Source organism: Panthera tigris, chromosome F2 (assembly GCF_018350195.1).
Source record: "Panthera tigris isolate Pti1 chromosome F2, P.tigris_Pti1_mat1.1, whole genome shotgun sequence".
NCBI lineage: Eukaryota > Metazoa > Chordata > Mammalia > Carnivora > Felidae > Panthera > Panthera tigris.
In genome coordinates, this window is record NC_056676.1 from 44,483,134 (window position 1) to 44,508,854 (window position 25,721).

General features: G+C 36.3%; 1 protein-coding gene and 1 long non-coding RNA gene across 2 annotated transcripts in view; one reads left to right on the forward strand and one right to left on the reverse strand.

The window, feature by feature from the left end:
• STK3 (serine/threonine kinase 3) overlaps nt 1-25,721 on the reverse strand; it is a 292,559-nt gene that overhangs the window by 217,548 nt on the left and 49,290 nt on the right. Inside the window, exon 4 of the mRNA XM_042972682.1 lies at nt 20,508-20,622. Coding sequence (XP_042828616.1) covers nt 20,508-20,622 — 115 coding nt within the window. The remainder of the gene's footprint in view (nt 1-20,507; nt 20,623-25,721) is intronic.
• LOC122234856 overlaps nt 10,503-25,721 on the forward strand; it is a 47,604-nt gene continuing 32,385 nt past the window's right edge. The window contains exon 1 of the long non-coding RNA XR_006212794.1: nt 10,503-10,576. This is a non-coding gene — a long non-coding RNA (uncharacterized LOC122234856). The remainder of the gene's footprint in view (nt 10,577-25,721) is intronic.

Sequence of the window (25,721 nt, forward strand, 5' to 3'; positions counted from 1 at the left end):
TTATGCTTTTCTCTCTTTGTAATAAACTCCTCCCCCTTACCTCAGGGGGTCACTTCATATGCTGCCCTAATCAAAAAATGACACAGTATTCAATCATTCATACTAGTACACGGATACATCTTAATTTAAAGTCATTTGTAGTACAGTATTATTTAAACAATCCATTTGAATATTAAAGCTCAAATGAGGTAACTACACATTAAGCCTTTTAACTTCAATTATGAAAATGAAGGGTTTCTATCCCTCAATAAAATCATTTAAACAACAGCGGCGCCTGGGTGGCTCAGTAGGTTAGGCGTCCGACATTGGCTCGGGTCATGATCTCATGGTTGGTGAGTTGGAGCCCCATATCGGTCAGGCTCTGTGCTGACAGCTCAGAGCCTGGATCCTACTTCGGATTCTGTGTCTCCCTTTCTCTCTGCCCTTCCCTCATTCACGCTCTGTCTCTCTGTGTCTCTCAAAAATGAATAAACATTAAAAAAAATTTTTTTAATCATTTAAACAATTAACAGTAACACTTTCTAGAACACAAAGATATAATGTCTTAATTTTTTACATTACTTTATAGTTATAAGGAGTATTTTATGAGTCTCATGACAACGCAATTAAGTAAAGAGAAACACATCATCCCCTTTTTAGATGAAACAAATTCAGAGAAATAAAGTGGTCAAGTATCATACAACTACAAAGAGGCAAAGCCCACATGTCTTCTGGCTCTATTGCCTATACTCTTTCTATCACACCACAGACAGATGTCACAAACATCATTATGTATGAAAGGGTCGCAATATAAGAAAACAGAGAGCTGCACTCAATGGGGAAAAACTGAGAGCTCACCTCCCGAGATCAGGAACACGACAGGGATGTCCTCTCTCACCACTGCTGTGTTGGAAGTCCTACCATCAGCAATCAGACAACAAAATGAAATAAAAGGAATCCAAATTGGCAAAGAAGAAGTCAAACTTTCACTTTTCACAGATGACATGATACTCTACATGGAAAACCTGAAAGACTCCACCAAAAAGCTGCTAAAACTCATACATGAATTCAGCAAAGTCGCTGGATATAAAATCAATGTACAGAAACTGGCTGCATTTCTATACACCAATAATGAAGCAACAGAAAGAGATATCAAGGAATCAATCCCATTTACAATTGTACCAAGAACTATAAAATACCTAGGAATAAGCCTAACCAAAGAGGTAAAAGATAATATATGCTGAAAACTATAGAAAGCTTATGAAATAAATTGGAGAAGACACAAAGAAATGGAAAAACAGTCCATGTTCATGGACTAGAAGAACAAATATTGTTAAAATGTCAATACTACCCCAAGCAATCTACACATTCAATGCAATCCCAATCAAAATTGTTCTCAGAGGGAGAACAAACAATCTTAAAATTTGTATGGAACTACAAAGTCCCCAAACAGCCAAAGTAATGTTGAAAAAGAAAACCAAAGAGGGAGGCATCACAATCCCGGATTTTAGCCTATACTACAAAGTTGTAATTACCAAGACAGTATGGTATTGGCACACTAAAAAAAGACACATAGACTAATGGAATAGAATAGAAAAGTCAGAATCGGACCCACAAATATATGGCCAACTAATCTTCGACAAAACAGGAAAGAATATCCAACAGAAAAAAGACAGTCTCTTTAGCAAATGGTGCTGGGAGAACTGGACAACAATATACAGAAGAATGAAACTGGACCACTTTCTTATACCATACACGAGAATAAGTTCAAAATGGATGAAAGACCTAAATGTGAGACAGGAAACCATCAAAATCCTAGAAGAGAAAAGAGGCAACAACCTCTTTGACCTTCGCCACACCAACTTACTTGACATGTCTGTGAAGGCAAGGGAAACAAAAGCAAAAATGAACTATTAGGACCTCATCAAGATAAAAAGCTTTGGCAAAGCAAAGGATACAATCAACAAAACTAAAAGGCAACTAATGGAATGGGAGAAGATATTTGCAAATGACACATCAGGTAAAAGGTTAGTATACAAAATCTATACACAACTTACCAAACTCAACACCCAAAAAACAAATGATCCAGTGTAGAAATGGGCAGAAGACATGAATAGACACTTTTCCAAAGAAGACATCCAGATGGCCAACAGACACACGAAAAGATGCTCAACATTACTCATCATCAGGGAAATACAAATCAAAACTACATTGAGATACCACCTCACACCGTTCGGAGTGGCTAAAATGAACAACTCAGGAAACAACAGATGTTGGCAAGGATGTGGAGAAAGCGGGAACTCTCTTGCCCTGTTGGTGGGAATGCAAACTGGTACAGTTGCTCTGGAAAACAGTGTGGAGTTTCCTCAAAAAAGTAAAGATAGATTTACCCTATGACCCAGCAATAGCACTACTAGGAATTTATCCAAAGGATACAGGGGTGCCAATTCATAGGGGTACATGTACTCCAATGTTTATGGCAGCACTACCAACAATAGCTAAATTATGGAAAGAGCCCAAATGTCCATCAACTGATGAATAGATAAAGAAGATGTGGTATATAGATACAATGAAATACTACTCAGCAATGAAAAAGAATGAAATCTTGCCATTTGCAATAGTGTGGATGGAACTGGAGGATATTATGCTAAGTGAAATAAGTCCATCAAAGACAGATACATGTTTTCACTCATATGTGGAATTTGAAAAACTTAACAGAAGACCATGGGGGAAGGGAAAGAAAGAAAAAAAAATAGTTACCAATAGAGAGGGCGACAAGCCATAAGAGACTTAAATACAGAGAACAAACTGAGGTTGGAAGGGGATGGGGGGTGCGGGGAAAATGGGTGATGGGTGTTGCGGAGGGTACTTGCTGGGATAAGCACTGGGTTTATGTAAGCAATTAAATATTGGAATCTACTCTCAAAGCCAAGAGCACACTGTATACACTGTATGTTAGGTAACTTGACAATAAATTATATATATATACCCTAAAAAAGAAAAAAACAGAATTGCAAAACTTGCTCCAAAGATGATATTGAAAATATTTTGACAATCAGCTAAAGCAATGTCTAATTAGAACGGTTGCCAGCCATAGTACAAGTGGTTAACAAACTAAGGACAGATACCAGCCATACACAAGCAGTAAAACCGAGTATCAGCCCAGAGTATCAAGACAAAATGCAGGCCTCATCTGAGCATTCTAATGTAAATTATTTTAAATGCTGTGCCTGCCAAACAAAACAAGTATACCTGTTAATAAATTCTGCGAGTAAGTGGATCCCCTGGCCTGAAAAGTAACCTTAACTGAGGACATTATAGGTGGCTTAATAAGTACTTTATGGAAAACAGATGCTTAATACCACTAAAACAAACATATAGATCAACGACTGAAACAATTTTAAGCTATTTAAATAAAAATAGAAGACATTCAAAGTATCAAATCAGTAGGCAGAAAGAATGCTTTCTAATCGAAAAAGCAAACAAAAATTATGAGAATTTATTAGCTTTGTTTACATAAATACTATAAGCTTAGAAAGCTTAGAAAAATATTCACAGAAAATATACTAAGATATTTAGTGTACAGAATTATTTAGAATATAAAGAGCTCACATAAATCTTTCAGAAAAATAATAAAACCCAACAAATAAGTAGGTAAATAAATGAATATACACAACTCACAAATATGCAAAAATTAAAAATAGAGCTGGTTAACATACACAGAAAATAACAAACTTCACTAATTATCAAAAAAAAAAAGCAAATTAAAACAATGAAGTATCAGTTATAAAATCGATCACAATGTTGCCAAGGATAAGAGCACATGTATGGCAGACAGGAAGAATATAAAGCATGCATAAAAGTGATCTAAGAATGCAGAAGTATTTTGCAAAAACCCTAGATAACATTCATTCACTGAAAAAAAAAAACATTTATTGAGCATCTACTCTGCACTGAATTTAAAAAATCTTTAACCTTGGGGCACTTGGGTGGCTCAGTGGATTGTGGATTAAGTGTTGGACTTGGCTCGGTCATGATCTTACTGTTTCTGAATTCAACAGCTAGGAGCCTGGAGCCTGCTTTGGATTCTGTCTCCCTCTCTCTCTGCCCCTCCCCAGCTCACTCTCTCTCAAAAATAAATAAACAGAGGCGCCTGGATGGCTCAGTCAGTTAAGTGTCCAACTTTGGCTCAGGTCATGATCTCGCGGTTCGTGAGTTTGAGCTCCGCATCAGGCTCTGTGCTGACAGCTCAGAGCCTGGAGCCTGCTTCAGATTCTGTGTCTCCTCTCTCGGTCTGCCGCTCCCCCACTCATTCTCTGTCTCTCTTTCTCTCTCTCACTTAATAAATAAACATGAAAAAAAATTAATAAAATAAATAAACTTAAAAATTTTTAATATTTAAAAAAATAAATGAAATAAAAAATCTTTAACCTAACCTCATAAGGTTCCAATCTAGCATGAAAGACAGACTTAGAAACTCAGAAACTATTAAAACACTTTCAAAGTGAAATGGGACCAGAGTGGAGAGTAATTAATTAGGGAAGAAAGAGAAGTGGCATTAAAATTAGGCTTTGAATAAAAAAGAAGTTCACCATCGAGAAAAAGGAAAATTTTCAATAGAATAATTCAAATAATTAACTGAAGAATAATATAATAGTTATGAAATGGCACTCAGAAATCAAGTAAGGCCCATTCTTCCCCCTTTCATTAAGATGGGAAAAATGGCAAAAAAGTGATGGGCCAAATTTCAGCCTTCTAAGTGCCAAAATGCAGGTAAATCTTAGCATATTTGAAAGAATAAACGTTTACCTGGTCTCTTTTAAATGTCAATGGTATTAAACGAACTGTGGATAAAAGCAGTATCTGTATCAACATTTTACAAGCATTTTCTGGCCCTAATAGAGAAGAATGAGATAGGAACTTGTGTTTATTTAACGGACACTATACAGTAGACTTTAAACAAGATGTTTATTTCGTATCCTTAGAAAAACTATTTTGTTATAAAGACAGGAAAGAAGGCAGGCAGGCAGATAGATGACAGTCATTTTCCTAAAAAGTTTTGTTTTTAAACAACATTTAAATATGTTAAGAAATTTTGTTTTATACAAACTTAACCAGTTACCAAAGTGACTAGAATTCTATTTGGCAACAGAGGTAACTACTTATTCCCATCATTAAATAAAATTTAAAGTGCTATCATTTTCATTTCTGTAATAAAGACTTTTTAACAGTTCAGACAGACCATGCCCATCAATTTCAAAATGGTCAGGTTTACACTAAAAATACTCAGAAACACACACACAGACACACACACACGCGCACACACACACACACACACACACACACACAGGAGAGAAGATCTTAACTTATACAAAATGAGCTAACTAATGTCAGATTTCAGCTCTAAGATAGAAAACTCTTAGATCCACTCTCAAACCACGGCTGACACTTCATTTAGTGGTATCTGTCAAAATCCTCTCCAATGAAAAATCTTATCAACAGAGTACTCCATTTATGGATTTAATTATGTTACCTTTAATACAATGCAGGTTTAATTTGATTTTCACCACTATATAAATGGGGCAATGTCATTTTAAAATCACTTGAATATTTTATAGGTCTATTTAAAAAAATAAATAAAAGTGGGAGAGATATAATAAACCATGAATGAAATAAATACTCAGTAATCAGGGATCAAAATAAGACTTTTATAGCTGAGCTAATACATTAAAAGACGGAAGTCCACATCTGGTTTCAATACTGGTATGAATTCACTGGCAAATTTAAAAAGAATCTCATTGTACAAAAACAAAAAGATGGTTTTGATAGGCTTTAGTCCTCTGGTTACTTTTGTTTCTAGAGTCATATGATTAGTATAATAATATGATACATTTAATATGTCACTGTGTATATGGTTTTGATAAAAATGCACCCAGCAAATTGTCTCAAGGGCACATGCCCAAGCTGTTTTAAAATATACATACTGCCTTAATGTTTTTGTGTCAGTAAAAACAAATTCAAGTGAGCTTTTGTAAGTTCATACAAAATTAAGAATTTTAATTTTCTAAAAATGACTCGACAATCCTACCTAAACCCCACCTTTTTGACATACTTACTTATATAAAATAATACATTAATTCCATATTTAGTACCTATTATCTATTAAGGAAATGAAAAAAAAAAGTGACATAGTTTCATCTTTCAAGTGCCATAGACAGCTAACTATATATTATTATAAAATTTTAAGTTTCAATTTTCACAGTGACTTTTCACAAAGTCTTGAAAACCATTTGATGAAAACCCACCTATGTAATCTTTACACAGTCTTTTAAGTCCTGGATCAAATCTCACCTCTTTCAAGAAATCACCCTATATTCCCCAAGTCAGGATTTACCTATCCACAGATGAGGCGGTAACATCAAAAACAGCTTACACTTAACTGAGATTTAACTATGCCAGCTACATTAAAGATACTTAAACACAACTGGAGGAGGTAGGCACTAACAAGAACTTACTAAGAGCCTGTTACATAGCCCTTGCTTTCATGGTGCTCATAATTGAGTGGAAACGGAAGGGCACAGGAACAAAGAATTACAATATTAAGGAATACCTGGAACAACAGGATTAGCTATAGGAGCACTCCAGGACAGCAGTTCCCAAAGCTGATGATGCATCACAAACAGTACTCTTAAAATCCAAACCATATAATTTAACCCTCAAGGCCTTGAATGATACAGTTCCCACTGGCCTTGATAATCTCACCACACCATTCTCCCTCCTCCAGTAAGGCTTCACAGAGGAGGTGACTTCTGAGCTCCCTCTTGAAGAAAGAACAAAGTTTGTCTGGTGACCAAAGAGGGAAAGAAATACTAGGTAGGTGTAAAGGCAATGGGCATAAAAATATATGAAGTTCAATACTAGTGAATGGCTCTTTGTATTTGAGTAATGTGTATGGGAAAACAGTGCAAAATGCAAGGGTAGATTAGGGCCAAACTCTGCTTTACATATCTACAAATTTTTAAGTGAAACAATGATACAAACATCTGAACTTTCAGGAAAAACAACTCTGATAGTAAACTCTCCGCCTACTGGTGTGGAAAGCTAATGTGGGGATAATAATGAAATCATTTATGGTAGTAGCAGCAGCAGCAGCTATAGTAGCTAACAGGTATGCAACTTGCTTAAAATCCCAATGGAGATTTCTGTGGTAGAATTAATAATGAATACCTTATGCAAAATTAGACAAAAGTAGGGAAGATGAAGAAGTATCACAGCATGCAGTGAACCAGGAAGGCACCGAAAGCAAAACCCATACTTCTTCATAATTCAAACTGAAATTGCCTCTCAGCGCTAAGAAGTTATATATGGCTTAGGCAGCAGTCTCTCAACCAAAAAAAAAAAAAATTTGTTATTAAAAATGAACTTAGGGGGTGGGGCGCCTGGGTGGCTCAGGCAGTTAAGCATCCCACTTCAGCTCAGGTCATGATCTCACAGTTTATGGGTTCGGGCCCCACATCAGGCTCCACACGGACAGCATGGAGCCTGCTTGGGATTCTCTCTCGCTCTCTCTCTGCCCCTCCGTCACTTGCACTCTCACTCTCAAAATCATAAATAAATAAACTTAAAAAAAAATGAACTTGTGGCACCTGGGTGGCTCAGTTGGTTAAGTGTCCAACTTCAGCTCAGGTCATGATCTCACAGTTCATGGGTTCGAGCCCTCTGTCGGGCTCCATGCTGACAGCTCAGAGCCTGAAGCCTGCTTCGGATTCTATGTCTCCCTCTCTCTCTGCCGCTCCCCTGCTCACGCTCTCTTTCTCTCTCAAAACTAAATTTTAAAAAAAAATTAAAAAACAAAAAATGAACTTGCCCTCTAACCCAGTAATGCCATGTTTCAGGATGTATCCAATGGACATAACAACATAAGTATGCCAATACACAAATACAAGAGTTCTTGCCACTCTGACTATAACAAAAACTGAAAAGTTGGAACTCATCTTCTCCAAAATAGTGAAAAAAATATTTTTTTAAGTTTATTTATTTTGAGAGAAAGAACATGCAGATGCATGAGTGGGGGAGGGGCAGAGAGAGAAGAGACAAAGAATCCCAAGCAGGCTCTGAGCTCTCAGCCCAGAGCCCGATGCAGGGGCTCAATCCCACAAACCATGAGATCATGACCTGAGCCGAAACCAACAGTCAGACACGTAACCGACAGCCACTCAAGTTGCCTCCCAAAATACATTTCGTTACATACACACAGACCTTTGCTGCATACACACATGTACCAGTATGGGAAGATCTCTAAGATATATCAGAAGTTAAAGAAAAAAAAAAAGACAAGGTATAGAACACCACATCTATAGTATGAATCCCTCAAGTAAAATAAGGTATGCATACATATGTGCTAGCAAGACCCACAAGAAACTATTAGCTGACATTACCTCAAGGAAGTAAAACTGAGGGATGAGTAAGGAGACACTGAGTTCCTCTTCCATACTATTTAAAATTTTTACAATCTGCTCATGTTACTTGCATTTTTTCCTTAATTTATATCATTAAAGGGGGGGAGGAGCTCACACATTCTCGTTAAAAGTACAGACAACAGTGCTATAAAATTTTAAAGGCTCTTCATCTAAAATCGTTAAAATTAGTGATTTTCTACCTAAGGAGCTAAATTCCAATTTTCTATTAGATTAACTTATGTACATCTCTTGATTTACTAAAATTAACCAAAACTTTACTGGATAAGACACAATAATTTTTTAGTATATTTTTCTAATGTTAGAGAATATTCACTATTTCAACAAATATCATAAAATTCTTAAATCATTAGTTAATTAAAAAATATATGCCATTTTTAAAGTTTTTGCCTTGATAACAGTAAATTAAGTTTGTATAGAATTTTCCAGGTTACAAAATGCTCTGACACTCATCATCTTTGTTCCTCACAAAACACTGAGGTAGGTAAGGAATGTAATATGATATTAGGTCCATTTTAGGCTTAGGCATCTTGGGTTTAGAGTAGTTACACAATGTGCCCAGGGTCACAGAGCTACCAAGTAACAACGCAGGAATGAACCCTTGGTCTTCCGGTTCCACCTCCAGGAATGCTTCCACCAAACCACACCACTTCAAATGACCATTGTCATGGTGTGCTAAGGGTCAGGTTTAAGACAGGGAGGGAGGGCTAACCACAGATCTGGCAGTGACAGGCAGTCCACTCAGGCAAGGAATAAGGAATGTACAATATAAAAATAAAGTGTATGAAGGTGGGCCTGACTGATGAAAAGAAAACAGAACTGGGAGAAATGCCAAGAAGAACAGCAACTAAGGTGACATTTGGGCAGTTTACCAATAAGGGCAGCCAAGGAAATACCTTTGTAAGGTTAATTTACTTAGTTAAGGTAGGAGAGAAAGTCTATTGGAGGAACTATATAGTAATGTGGAAAAATCATAAAGGAAAGTGTTTATAATCCAATCAAAAGATTTAGAAAAAATGTAATGGAGTGTAATGTGTATGATGTGTTTAATCAGAGATTAAGGCCTGGCACATGATTGCTATGAAAAATTCTAAAAGTCTAATCCTACAGTGCATGGTCATCTTAATGCTGTGGCTTGGAACTTTAAGAGGCATGTGTGAAATATACTTAGAACTCACTTTCACTCTATGGTATATACCAAAAAAGGAGCAAGAATCACTTTCCATACAAAAGAACTAATTCTCCTAAAATTCTTGTGCAGCTGTAGACAGTTATTACCTGCTCAGGGTGAGAAAATCCTTGTAAGAAAAGGGGCCGTGGACACCAGAACTACTAACAGGGTCAGTCCACCCTGGCCTAATAAGGAACTATGAGTCTTTAATCCTGATAAGTAGAGTTTCCGGGAGAAGTCTTACAGCAAACATTCACTCCTGACAGAGCAGAAACAGGCTCCTGGAAAATATCAATCTTTCCATCCTTTACTGTGACAGAAGGAGAAAGGGATGAAGACCCAACAGTTTGACCCAAATGTCACCAAAAACGTCTTCTAACCTTTAATCTACATTTTGGGAGTTATTTAGAGGTGGGTTGTTTTTGTTTCAATTTTTTTATTGTGTGTGGGGTTGTTTTTTTCTTTTTTCTTTAAAGTACCTTCACACCCAGCACGAAGCCCAATGTGGGGCCTGAACTCACTACCTGAGATCAAGACCTGAGCCGAGATCAAGAATTAGATGCTTAACTGACTAAGCCAACCAGGTGCCCCTTTTTTCTTGTGTTTTATTCCTGACATAGTTTGTTTTGTTTTGATTTTAGTTTTAGTAAATATATAAAAATATCTATTACATATAGCCATTCTAATACACATTCACCCTTCTCCTGCTAACAAATTTCAGGGGAAATCACTACTTCCCCATCCTCAGAATATGTATTTCTAATAGTCAGCTCCAACCTAGCTCCAGGTTAGACACAAACCTAGGTCTAAGCCAGTTACCACATCACAATGATGTGTGCAGAGAAAGACACATGACCTATTCAGAAGCAGTGAAGCACAAGACTGCTTGCTGGATTTCAGCTAGAAAGTATAACCCAGTAGCTGCTGGCAGCCCTCTTGCGACAATAAGGTAAAAATTTGTGTGAGACTAGACTCCATACAGAGGTATCAGAATAAAAAGGTGAATTCAAGTAATTCCTTTAACCCAGAATCTGCCATGCATAAAACTAGCTCTGCAAAGATTTTTGGTAATATGAGCAAATAAATTCCCCTTGTGACGTAAGCCAATTTAGGCTGGGCTTTCTATATAACTTATAACCAAGAGTTGAAAATGATACAATAAACTTGAAGTTGATACCAAAAAGTGGGGAAGTTCCTGGAAAAAAAGGTTTGTATAAAGCACAAACCACTGATTAACTTTAAAAATGCTAAAGGTTATTCCAGATATTTAACAACATGAGATCTCTGAGGCTGGTTTCTATATTCTGCCCCCAAACAAAGGGAATTCGGTAATTGTGGGGGCAGGGAAAGTAGAATCAGCATGTTTTTTAAAGGGAGCATAAAGGCTTTTCTTAAGTCTCCTTTTTTGCCTTCATTTCGTAGTACTGCTTCCCTCAGCTAATAAATATTTACTCCAAACTGTATTAACATTACATTCAGACTTCTCATTTTACAGGACTCCTTGAATGTTTCAGTGTCCATTAGTTTTTATGGCATACATGATATAATCACATACAATGGTGACCAAACACCTTGCTAAAAATCAGTGGTTTAGAGAAAGTTGAGGAATTAAGTAGCAATCTCTGAAATACCTAAATCTCAAAGGTAATACTCAAGCTTACATGTAAGACTTTATCCAAACATCCATCAAGCCTCAGATTCCAACTTCTTTACAATCAAAATTTCTCCCCCTCTTACTCCTTCTCTCTTGGGAAAAGAATACATACATTTAATGGGGCTCTTAGGTATCCAACATGAAAAAAACACTGGGGAAAAACAGCAGAACAACTCAGTAACTCCCTCCCCCCCTCACCATGCTATCTCATCCCACCCAAAAAAAAGAGGGTTGAGGGTATAAAATAGCCAAAGTCTTAAACAATAAAAAATTTATGGGATTCTTCCAGAAAAACACAAATCTGCTCAACACAAAGTACATACATTAGAAAACATAACTAGAATATTTTAGCCATTATTACAGGGCAGAGAGAGGCTGTCTTTCATGAAATCTGGATTGCAGATGTTTGGCAAAAAAAAAAAAAAAAAAAAAGATTAATAATCTATCACAAAGTCCCACAACTAGTGATTCAAAATGAAAGCTTTCACTACTTACACCATATGTAAATATACATATATACACGCTGCTTATAATCCCTTGATCTGAAGAGAAAGAGAACTGATACTCTACTGTGAAAATGGTCAGTGGGCAGACATTTTAAAATCCTTTCCCACATGAAAAGATTCCTGAAAAAGAGATCAGAAGACAACAGAAAAGCACTCAATATATATGGAGTTGTAAATCCTGTATGAACTAGTATCTATTACACAAAGGGGGAACATGCAACAAAGTGATTAGGGAAGTCAAACATGAATTAGTCCAATAACAAAGAGCCAAATACATATGCCCAAAAAGCACTTTATGGAACAGAAATCCAAACAAATAAAAAATATGTCTGTTATTAACAATAAAATAATAATTAAACTTTGAAATTCCAAAGAAATCAATAAGAAACTGGTATGCATTCACCAAGAAAAAACAAAGCTGTCTGAAGTGACACAAAATACACATCAAGGCAGAACATATATTTTTAAAACACATTAAATCAAGCATTTACTAAAAAGACCATTACGTACAAGGCATTAATTCAAAGGGCACTAAGATAACATGTCCTAGTATGTTGTGAATAGCCACTGTCTGATTCTATTAAAGAAACTTTCACTGCACCTAAAAATGTACCTCTCTTATTAAGTGTATACCTCCTTCATTAAAAAAGATAATTCAAAGTACAAACAGTGAATGTTCAGACTCTGTTCTTGGTTCCATAGTCCTCTGCATATTCTGTTCAAACACATCTGATTGCAAAGACATTCCCACCTTATACAAGTGAGAATGACAGGATGATGACAGTACCAACAGCAAATAGATACAGGGTTTTTATGTGCTAAGTGCTATTCCTTGCACTTTATATATTTAATCTTCGGAACAACTCAATGAAGTAGGGTGGTCTTCTTATCCCATTTAGCAGATGAAGAAAATGAGTAACAGAGAAGTTAAGAAACAGCTGAGTTCACACAGCTAGTATGTAGGACTCAAACCCAGATCCTCTGCCTCCAGAGTCTGTGCTCTTAACTATAGCAGTTAGCTGTCATTTCAACCCTTTCTTTCCCTCTAAACTGCTTTACCACTCTGTAATTCAGTTTCCCATCTACAAAATGGCTCAGTAATAGTTCTTATGTCATACAGTTGTTTAATTCTTATATGAGGATTAAATGCAAAAACATATGCAATGTGTTTAGAATAATGCCTGACACATACCAATACTAAATAAATAACTGCTCGTAAAATATCTATCGGGGCACCTGGTTGGCTCAGTCAGAAAAGCATGTGACTCTTGATCTCAGGGTTGTGGGTTTGAGGCCCACATTGGGTGTAGAGATTACTAAAAAATAAATAAACTTAAAAGAGCATATGCTATAAATAAAATAAAAGTAATTAATTAAATATCTATCAAAAGTCTGACACCAGAGTTGAGAATCACTATTATAAAACTAACAATCAGTGAGAATTTACCAAGCAGAATGGTCTTAATGTGTCCTTCACACTTCTAAAGAAGTGATGTCTAAATAAAACTTGGCTTTCCCAATTATTTCCATTATAAAATAATAAGCCCACCACCAGCTCGGAGGAAAACACATATACATAACTTAGAAGCAGCCTTCTTCAGTCTGGAACTTCCTCTCCGTTATTTTTTGTTCCCTCAATGCCCAGTTCTCCCCAATATCACAGAAATATATCTCATCCCGGTAAAGGTAAATACTAAAAATTTCTCTTGTATTCCAAGATAAATGTTTATATACATTTTAAGACACAAAATCTATTTGGCATTTTAATGTCATTCTCATCTGTACAGCTGGCTACTGGGTATTCTGAATGGTTTCAGCCAGAATTCTATCCTCAGTTTGCCTTTCCTAAAGAGCTACGGAGTTATGGAGATGGAAAGAACAGTAGCAATCCTCTAGTCCAGGGTCTAGAGCTGATCCAGATTTAAATTTGTTTCTAATTTTCTGTTGTGACAACATTCTTATCTATGTGTCACTGTACAACTTGTGCTAGGGTTCCTCTAGGTGCAGATGAAAGAGGAGAATTAATTGCTGGATGGATCTCAGATTGTATATGTATTCAACCTTGAAAGAAATTATCAAACTACTCCTCAAAGTAGTTGTACTACACACCTAAGAATATGAAAGTTTTAAAAAATATATACATAAGATGAGGGGGGAATATCACTGATTCAGATTCAAAAGCCAACCTAAATTTGTAATAATTTGTTTAGTTATTTGCATCTCCTCCTCCTGAAACCTCATTAAGCTGATAGAGACTTTTTTAAATAAATAATCAATAACAAAAGAATTATCACAGGAGAGTATAATAAATTTGGAAGCATTCTATGGAAAGAGCCACAGCCAAGAGCAGGCAAAGAAGGGGTCTGCAACAAAAGGAGTGACTGCCACGTCAACTCCAGGGGGCTCCAAATTAGCAACACTGGGCAGGGAAGGCAGGAATAAGAAGGGGGACAGAAACAGTGGCTAGCTTCTCCATGGAAGCTGAAAAGAAGAAAATGGAATAAGAAAACAAAATGGAATCCCTACTCTACCCCTACCCCCATCCCTGTATAAGCAGATTACATGCATTCTGGCACTTACCCCCAGATTGAGGGGCAGGGGTGGGAGGAATGACTCCTCTCTCAAGAAACTGAACAAATTGCCTCTGTAGGCCCTTCCCCTAAAAGCCAGCTCCTAGCCCATTCACCCTAATAACACCTGCCAGTCAAAAAGCACTGCCCAATGCTTCCAGTGAGAGCTAGTCAGCCTTTCTGTTGGCCAGCCTTACCATAGGCTAGACCAGAACAAAGAAAGCAAGTAAAACAACAATCGCAGAGAAGTAGAGATGATTCAGGAAACAGAAAATAAGTGATTAGAAAAACTTCTGCATCCATTTCTCAGCATCAAGATGTTACAAAAAAGAAATAATCAAAAATGAAAGAGTTCTTGTAAATTGAAACCTAACTCCTGAAATAAAAAGTTCAGTTAAAATTTAAGAATTGGAAAATAAAGTAGAAGAAACCACCTCCTACCCACTCCCCAGAAAAGACAAAAAAATCTAGGAGGAAAAAAAAAAAGAATAAAATTCAGGAGATTCACCATCCAATAAAGAAAACAGAAGAAGATTATCAGAGAAATGTTCCAAAGCTGAAGGCACAAGGGTTTATTTGAAAAGCACAGAGTGCTGAGCATAACTAATAAAAAGGACTCATACCTAGACACATCCTTCTGAAACATCTTGTTCCTTGTACAGTATCAGAACTATCAGAATAAAAAGAAAAGTCTAGGGCACCTGGGTGGCTCAGTCGGTTAAGCGTCCAACCAGCTCAGGTCATGATCTCGCGGTTCCCCGCATTGGGCTCTATCAGAGCCTGGAGCCTGCTCGGTATTCTGTGTCTCCCTCTCTCTCTGCCCCTCCCCTGCCTGAGTTCTCTCTCTCTCTCTCTCTCTCTCTCTCTCTCTCTCTCAAAAATAAGTTAAACATTTAAAATAGGAAAAATTAAAACAAACAAACAAAAAAAACAAGTCGAAAAAGCTCCAGATTTGGGAGGGAGTGGTAAAAAACCTACAAATAAATAAGACTCTGAGAGGCATTAGCTATAACATTAGCAACCCTGGATGCTAGAAGGTAATACACAAAAGCTCTCAAAGTTCTGAGAAAAACTTATTTTCAACATAAATTTCTACATAAGCCAACAATCAACTGTGAAAGCAAAATAAAAACATTTTCAGACATGCAAGAACTCAAATAGTTGATGGCTTATTCTTGTATCATGAAGAAGATAGTTTAAGGAAGAAAACAAAACAAGAGTGAAAACTAACGAAAGAGGAAGTATACAAGAAAATGATGGCACTAACCCAAAAGTCCAGTGAAAAGAAATTCCAAGGACACAGCTGTACAGCAGACCTAAAAAGCAATGAGTCCACATTAGAACAAGAAATCAGGAAGCTCCAAAGAATGTCTTCTCAAAGAAGAATCACATAAATTCCAGGAAACAGATCAAATGAGTAAGAAAGTAGAAGACATTAGCAAAATGATAAAGAAGGCTTATGCTGCTTCTCTAAACATAAGGGGGGGGAAAAGGAAACAACTCCAGAAAAAAAAAACAAAAAATTATACAGCAACATCATGATCCTAACATAGATCCATCAAACTACAATGTGGCAATGATTCTGAGCAATTAAGTGTGAGAAAAGTAAATCCATTTTTAAACCAGATGCTGGGAACTTTCTCCAGGTGACCTAGAAGTATGACCCTGAACTTTTAGAGAGGGAAGTATAAATTCAGCACATCATTATTTCTTCTTCCAAGATGTCCTTTACCCTCTCTTCTCTGATTCATTCATTCATTCATCCATGCATGCAAGAAATATTTCCTGAGCATTCTACATGCCAGGCACTGTGCTAGGAACAGAGATAAAGCCGTAAACAAAGAAGATAGGAGCCAGCATTCTAATGATAAAGACTCCTCCTCTTCCAAGAATCTGCTAAGGGGTTATATCTCCTACCAAGCTTTCTCTGAACTTCCATGTTAGGCTAAATGCTTCTCTTTTACTGCTCTGAAAGAAGTCTAATTCTTCACAGAGTTGAACTAGCTTTTTATATAGGTATTATCTCAACAATGCAACAATGGCAAAATTTATTAGAGTTATTTGGACCTCTACTGCGCAGCACTGCACCTAGATCAATAAATGTTTTGAACCTTTCCATTCAACTGAAATGTAAATAAAATTGCCAAATAAAATGTAAAGCATTGCAGATGTTAATTATTATTTAACAGACGAGGAAGCTAAAGTCCCTGCCAGTTATATGACGTGCTCAGATCTTGAAACTAGTTTGTGAAAGAGCCAAAACTAAAATCCATAGTACTAGGTTAAGTTAAAGTAAGTGGTCAAATCAAAAAATGGGTCAAAATGGGAGAGAATAAACTTAGGCATTTTCTTAGAACTTTTCCGAGTACACAACAAATAAATACATTAAAACTTCTGTCCCTGAGTGGCTTATAGCAGGAGAAAGCAACTACAACTATTCTTTTCCTAAACACTAAAGGCTGACTAATTAAATGTGATTTCTAAGTATGGGATACCATAGCAGGGTGATCTACATGTAAGTTTCAGCAAACTTAAACCATGGTTCAAAACAATGTAATTACTTTGAAAAATAGTCAATTACTAAAATATATACTAGGACTTGACCTGTGTTTGTGAGTCTGAGCACAGAAATCAAGAATTTAACTCACACATATTTATAGATCCCCAATACTTAGAAGCTGAAAGATTCAATGAATACTAACTAAATAGTGACTTTTACTCATAATGCAACCAGGAGACTCAGAGAAACTTTTATCACCCATTGGAATATAGAAGTGTTTCACCTTCATCCTATCTCAAGTACTACTACCATTAATTACTACAGTTGTCATTTATTATCAGCTCAAATGCCAACTCTGTGATCTGCCCCATGTTAAGCAGCAACATTTAAATAGATACAATCCCAACCCCTTGCTGCTCAGCCTCAGTCCCAATCACTGGAATATAATTAACTCCTAAACTTAATTCTATGCCTTTATCTTTTCCTAGATATTTCCCAAAGAAAAAGAATAGGTGAAGGTATGAAACCTCTGAAAGAGATATTCTGAAGCTTCTTCTTCTTTAAGATCTATTCTGACAATAAAATAATTGGTTTTCTGACTTTTTAAAATATGTAAAGTGCTGGGGGCACCTGGGTGGCTCAGTCAGTTAAGCATCCAACTTCAGCTCAGGTCATGATCTCGTGGTTCGTGAGTTCGAGCCCTGTGTCAGGCTCTGTGCTGACAACTTAGAGCCTGGAGCCTGCTTCGGATTCTTAGTGTCCCTCTCTCTCTGCCCCTTCCCCACTCGCGCTCTCTCAAAACCAAATAAAAATTAAAAAAAAATTTTTTGGTATGTGAAGTGCTCATATAACTATTAGCAAACTGCCAGGCAATCCCAAAAACTGGTAAGAAAAATGCCAACCATAATGACAAAACAGCACAAAAAGGAAATAAAAGAGCCAATACACATATAAAAAGGTGCAAAGTCTACCTACCTGTCAAAATATGAAAAAAGTAATAATAATAGTAAAGATTATAATAATGGCAGCTAGAATTTATCATGCTCTTTATGTGTGAATGTATAGTAAACACCTAATTAATTAATAAGAAACTACTCAGAAAACAGGAAACGTTTCAAAGAGGAGGTGATCTCTGAGCTGGTGCCTCATGGACGCAAATTCAGTAGACAAAGCCTGGGGATAAGGGAAGCACTCAAAGGTGGAGGAGAGGATGAGGTAGTAACATTTACAAAAATACCAAATATGAATCCAGTTTTTATTCTTGGAACCATTTATATTCTAAAGTGCATAATAGAAGTGACAAGTTATGAAACTGTACAGAGAAGAAGGAGGTTAAGTAAACAGTGTTTACTTCAAGCTAAACAGATTAAACTTAAAAGTTTTTTATTTTATTATTTTTTAGTGTTTATTTTTGAGAGAGAGACAGAGAGAGACAGAGAGAGACAGAGACAGAGCACGAGCAGGAGAGGGGCAGAGAAAGAGGGACAGAATCCGAAGCAGGCCCCAGGCTCTGAGCTGTCAGCACAGAGCCCAATGCGGGGCTCGAACTCATGGATGGCGACATCATGACCTGAGCCAAAGTTGAATGCTTAACCAACTGAGCCACCCAGGCATCCCTAAATGTTTTTTAAAGGGCATATAACTTAAACAGATTTGTTTTTCCCTGTGCCTTTAATTTTCAAGGAAACATTTGATCAAAACCAGATAGCAATCCATAACTAACAATCAGCAATACTTCATCCCTAATGAGATATCTTTAACTTAGGTGGTCTTCCTTTTAAATCAAAAACTAAAAGAAACTTCCAACCTAGAATTCTTTTTAAACTTTTTTTTTTTTTTTACATTTATTTATTTTTGAGAGACAGAGAGAGACAGAGCACAAGTTGGGGAGGGGCAGAGATAGAAGGAGACACAGAATCAGAAGCAGGCTCCAGGCTCCGAGCTGTCAGCACAGAGCCTGATGCGGGGCTCGAACTCATGAACCATGAGATCATGACCTAAGCCGAAGTCGGACGCTTAACCGACTGAGCCACCCAGGTGCCCCTCAACCTAGAATTCTTTACCCAGCAATTATACCATATAAAAAATGAAGTGAAATAACATTTTCACTTATCGCCATCATACTCACATAAAAGACCATACTAAAGGACAAGTTATTCAGGCAACTGAGAAATGCAGAAAAGAATAAAGAACAATAAAAACTATAAATATAAATGGGGTAAAGTCTTTCCTTTGATAACTGATGAAGGAATTCCCGAAGATTAGGATTCATCCATACACATACTTTAGGACTATATATAGTATATACCTTCCCAGTTTGTAATTGTTGGCAACAAGATATTGGCAACAAGAAAGACTGGCAACTTGAATAAAATATTTCCTATCCATGCACTATGGTAACATTAACATTTAAAATCAAGAAAACAGATTTTCCATTTCACACATTTTTACTTTATATTTCTAATTCTTGGTAATTTTAAATACCAAAAGTACTGGGTTTAACCCTGAAATGATCTTAAAACACTTCTCTAACTGGCGTATAATTATTTTCCATTAAACCATTGTTCTGTGACTCAAGAGTCATCTGATTTACATAAGTACTAGTTAAGTACCATAGAAATTCTAAAATATATAATTAGAATGTCACAAAGCACTTAATCCATCCTGTCAAAACAGAGATTATTTTAATTTCTATTTTACTTTTAAAAGAAATCCTATTTATTTTCTCTAATAGAAAAAAAAATTAGTAGGATAAACTTACAATGTACTTCCCCAATCAAACTTTAAAATGATTCTGGTCAACCACAAATTGACTCAAGTAATTGACTCAAGTAATTAAGCATTTTTCTGAATGTTAGTGAAATATGTCTGACAACATACAATAATGTCATATAATAATTAGGTTACCGTTCTATAGAATTACAAATTATTTCACTGATTATTATTCTTACTCATGCACAGATAAGCAGGTATAAATTCCGTCCTTATAAATTATTCAAGTAGACTAGATGCATTTCTAGCATAAACAATTTTGTTAACAGCTTTTTCACGTAGGGTTAAAACATAACCATAAAAAGCTATTATTAAGTAACATATTCCACTAACCTGAATTCTCACTCACACACACACACACACACACACACACACAAAATTATGAGCTAGCTTTATCATTTTCAAACATCCTGACACTATTTCAAAAAATAAAGACAAAAATCGTCTTTCAATTATTTTTTAAAATTGAGAAACATAAAACTTCAATTGTTTACCAGCCATAGATTATAATACAGAAAACTTAAGATAAATACCATGAATATTATGAAGTTCAAATAAAATTCTAGCCTTAATTTATTGAAACATATTAATAAAGAATATATACATTGATTCCAAATGAAGAAGTGGAGTACTATGGTAGATTTTCTCAGTGACCTACCCAAAATTTCCTAACAAATAAATTAAACAATCATATGACTCTTAAATCTGCCATACAGAGATATATACCTGGTTCTCACAACTCATACTAGATCTTTTTACACTGTAAAGTCTTTCTTTTTTCACACTGATATTTTCTTTGTAACAAAATACTACCTAGTCAGATCCTAAAGTATGAATCTTTAGAAATGAGATTAGCAAAACAGTTTAAAAATACTTACTGTCTTGTTTCGTAATCTAATTATGTCTGAGACAGAGCCAGCGCCACAGTACTCCATAACAATCCAGAGGTCTGTGTTCTTAAAATAACTGCCATAGTACTTTACAACATATGGGCTAAAGAAAAATATATAGACCATTAAACTTAGTTAATTCCCAAAGAAAATTATTTCTTAATCCCAATACAAAGTATTTTCAACATTTCATAATGTTCCAATAAGTAAACTTAATGAGTAAACATCTATAGTACATCAAATTGTCTATATGTAGGGTTTACCAACTGTGCATAATTAGGCTTCAACTCATGGATGAAATTTAACAGGATTACAAATCAGAGGAGGCCCAAATGCTCTGAGTGATTCCCAACAAAACAAGGCTTTGTTTTGGCAAAGGACTTAGTGTATAACATAAGGAACAAATGAAAATATTTAACTAAAGCATTTTAAATATAAATTTTTAAGGGAGTTCACATTCAGTCAAATATTTTTTTAATGAATAAATGGGGTTTTTTTCAGTCTAATTTTGTGTGTTTTTTATATGAAATTTATTGTCAAATTGGTTTCCATACAACACCCAAGTGCTCATCCCAACAGATGCCCTCCTCAATGCCCATCACCCACTTTCCACTCCCTCCCACCCACCATCAACCCTCAATTTATTCTCAGTTTTTAAGAGTCTCTTATGGTTTGGCTCCCTCCCTCTCTAACTTCAGTCAAATATTAATACTCAACTTTAAAATACTCTATAATTCAACAAGGCCAAAAAAAATTATTTTTAATTCTCTTTTATTTGGGTCTTTAAAATCCAGAGATAAGTAATCACAACTATTTTTGCTTTAAATGCAGATAATTAAAATTAACAATTTAAAATATTTTTAAACTGAAGTTTTACGCCTTTCAGAGCAGAATAAACTATGTTTATAACCTAACTGTTTTTAGAAGACTTAGAGACAAGTAGTCATTTATTTCTTTAATATTTACCTAATATTTATTAAGGGCAAGCTATATACACTGATACGTAAAACATCTTGTCCAAGTCAAAGAGGCAGAGTACCCATATTCACAGAATACATAAAAAGATGAAAAATACAAGGTAGTATAAGCTAAATCTTATACAGCTTACATGCTATAAGAGCTAAAATAAGCAACTGATCATGGTAGAGCCAGCAAAAAAAAACTTGTACAAAGGGTGGTATTTGAACTATGAGAGGATAAAACCTCAAATTATGGGTAGAGGAGAGTAAGAACATTCTAGAAAAAAGAAAGGCCATGTGTGAAGACACAAAATAGAAAAATCAAGAATGGCATGTTTAGGGCACAACTTGTTCAATAGATATTTCTGTCTAGTAGCAGCTATCATGAAAAGTGGCAGAAATGGAAGATAAGACACATGAATCAAATTAGCAAAAAATAAAAATAAATGGAAAGTACTATAAAAGACGACATAAAGAGACCACCAAAACAAGAGGTCAGGAGAAGACTGTCAGGGAAGACTTCTCAGTAAAGCCTTTACAATTTCAGCTAAGTCTTCAAATCAAGAGTAGAGCAGATTGGTTGGAGCTTAAGGGCTTAAATTAAAAAGGTAGCTACAAAGCTAGAATTCATTCCTGGGGTTTATCCTTCTGCTTGTCATGACCTCTTGCACAGATTTGCTTCCTAACTGGTCTCCTTGTCATAGTTTTCTCCCCCATTCTAATCTTTGTTCCATATAGTTAACAAGGTTACCTTCTTTTAAAACAAAGGTAAAATAAACTGATCATACTGCTCTCCCATTTAAAAAACAAAAAACAAAAAACTTCCAATCAATAGCTCTCCATTACTGAAAAGGTCTTAACTACTTCATATCACATGCAAGACATTTCAATATCTACCTTTCTACCCATGTCTCTCATTATTTCCCATCTCACACCTTAAATTTGCAGACATACTCAACTTTGGTAGGCATTGGGAATGGAAAGTAAGTATCAGGAGTTCCTAAGTGTTCAATGAACCACTGAAGAAACATGCTTGTTTACAAACAAATGAAACTAATCTATAGACCCAGAACTTCAACTTACGGGAAACATTAAAAAGACTTCTCTACATACACTTCTTTGGGGTGTGAGTGTCTGTGTAGAAACCTTTACAGGGAGTATTGCTCTTACACCTGGCTGTGCCTCAGAAACACTTGTGGCCCAGGTCCCATGCACCTTAGGGGTTCTAATTCATCAGGTCTTTTTAAAGCTCAATAGGTGACTCTGATATAGATTCAGAGTTGAACTTCACTCCAAAAGAATATCCTTCAAAGAACTTCTTTAAACATTAATTTTCTCATTCAGAATTTTGGATGTATTAAGTGGCAACGAATTCAAGACTATGTTCACTGAAAGACACATAGAAAATGTATGTTTTATCTTGCCATGCACTAAGTAATTAGCAGTTCTAAGGATAGGACTGACAGCCCTTACAAAAATTAGGGACTCTAACCTGGGCAGCTACCTGAAAAAGCAACTCTGTCTTTAGTGATAAGTCAAGAAAATGGCTTTGGGGAAAGGTAAAATGCTCCTCAAAAAATACTTTGTGGTCCATTCTAATACATAATCAAGTAGGTGGATCAAGGTCCAACAGTTCTATGCCATAAAACATGGCCTCAATAATTTTAACCTAAAAAAGTATTCAAGCAGATAGAGCTAAACAGTCACATTAAGGACACATACCCGAATATAGTTTCTAACATTCATTCAACATTCATTCAACATTCATTCAACATTCATTCATTGACCCTCTGCTTAAGCCAGATATTCAATACACAGTGGTGAACCACACAGACTCAACCCTGACTCTCAGAGAGCACACACCAGCATGAAAATACACTGGTATTAGAGAAGTCAGCCCACAAATAAATGTAATTAGTAACTGTGGTTAAAAAAATAAAATAAAATAAAATAAGAGGGCTGCCATGAGATAAACTGGCTGAGACTATATTTTGCATTCATCATCTCTCCAAATAAAACTTTCTAGGGGCACCTGGGTGGCTCAGTCAGTTAAGCGTCCGACTTCGGCTTAGATCATGATCTCATGGTTTGTGAGTTTGAGCCCCGCGTCGGGCCCTGTGCTGACAGCTCAGAGCCTGGAGCCTGGTTTGGATTCTGTGTCTCCCTCTCTCTCTGCCCCCTCCACCACTCACAATCTGTCTCTGTCTCTCAAAAATGAATAAACGTTAAAAAAAAAATTAAAAAAAAAAAAAAAAAACTGTTCTAGCTCATATGAAAGAATGGCACAGAACCCATATACCACGGTAGTCCCTTAACTTGGGACTTTTACCTGCCTCCCCCAGAAAAAAAGAAGCTCTATGAGGTTAGGTGCCAATCTGGCTTGCTCTCCATTTTATCCTCAATATCTCTCTTCTTACAGGTACAAACATACAAATACAAACAAAAGCACTGAATAAGTGAATAAATGAATAATCACAGAAAAGCTAACAGAAGGGACCTAATGTAGGCCTCCCCAAAAGAGTAACATTTAAGGGATGATTCAAAGGTTGGCTGTAAGTTAACCAGATAAAGAACATCCAGGCACCAAGAACTGTCTGTGCAAAGGCCTCAGGAGAAAAAGAGCAAATCATTCTCAGGGAATCAAAAGATCAGTGTACCTAGAATAGAATGAAGAATAAGATTTAACACAATGTAGTTGCAGATGGAGAAAGAAGCCTCATAATGAAGAGCCTCAAAACCAAGATAAGGGCTTTATTAGATATGCAAGAGATCTAAGAAGAATTTTAAGCACAGCAATAACATGATCTAATTTATATTTTGTAAGATTTCTCTGGCTTCTGCATGAAAGCTAGATTATAGGAAAGCAAATACAGACACAGGTAGACCAATTAGAAGATTATGTTAATCTATGTATGCATGAGATCATAATGAGCATATCTTCTTATTTTCTGTATTTGTGATCCTTTGACATGGACCTGCTGACAAGGCCTCCACTGTCCCTCTTAGGGTTAGCTAATTCCTAGAAATAGCACCTGTGAGCATACCTTTCCTATGCAATCAAACCAATCTGGAGTCCATAACCTCAACCACCGCCAGGGTCACTATTCCCCTAACTTCATCAACCCAGAGTCATGTACCAAACAAGTAGGGACTGCCCTACACCCAGTGAAATCACTACTCATTGAAATCATTCAAACCAACCAATCCTAGACCTCTTTACCCCACCTCATCCATTCCTTCCCATAGAATCACAATAAAGGCTATTGCCCATGTTTTCCATGCTCTCCTTCTGCCTCCTATCTGACCCTGGTGCTTCCCTGTATAAGCTTCCTCTCCCCTTCTCACCCACTCTTGCACGGCAGGCTCCCTCCTCTTGGGGTCTGTAACAATTTATCTCCTGATCCATTGGTCTCCCCACACCTAAACAATAATAAAACCTACATTTTTAAAAAGAGATGTTGGTGAACTGAAGGGAGAGTAAAAGAAAAAGCAAAGAAAACAAATTCATGAGATATTGTCAAGGTACACTCAACACAATTTGATAATGACATAGACTGGCAAGCTAAGAGACTGTAAGCCGGGTTTCTTCTATGTTGTGCACGCTGAACATAAGCTTAAGACTGACAAATTAAGATTAAAATTTAGGTGGCTCAGTGTGGTGAGCATCTGATTTGGCCCAGGTCATGATCTCAGAGTTTGTGAGTTCGAGCCCTGAGATGGGCTTTGCACTGACAGCGCAGGGCCTACTTTGGATTCTCTGTCTCCCCCTCTCTCTGCCCCTCCCCTGCTCACACTCTCTCAAAAATAAACAGTAAAAAAAAAAAAATTTTAATACAATTATTTTTAAAAGATTATAATTTAATGCTGTGATTTTAAAAAATTATATACACAGGTACTAATATGGTCAAAGAGTTCAAGACTTGTGACTTCTAACTCAGTCTGTTTCCACTGACATAGACATCATTCATTTAAATTCATTCTTCATTCATTCATGTATCATTTTATTATTTTTTTAAGTTTATTCATTTATTTTTGAGAGAGAGAGAGAGAGAGAGAGAGAGAGAGAGAGAGAGAGTGCAAGGGGGGGTTGGAGAAGAAAGAGAAGGAGACACAGAATCTGAAGCAGGCTCCAGCCTCTGAGCTGTCAGCACAGAGCCCGATTCAGGGCTTGAACTTACGAACCATGAGATCATGACCTGAGCTGAAGTCCAACACTTAACCAACTGATCCACCCAGGCACCCC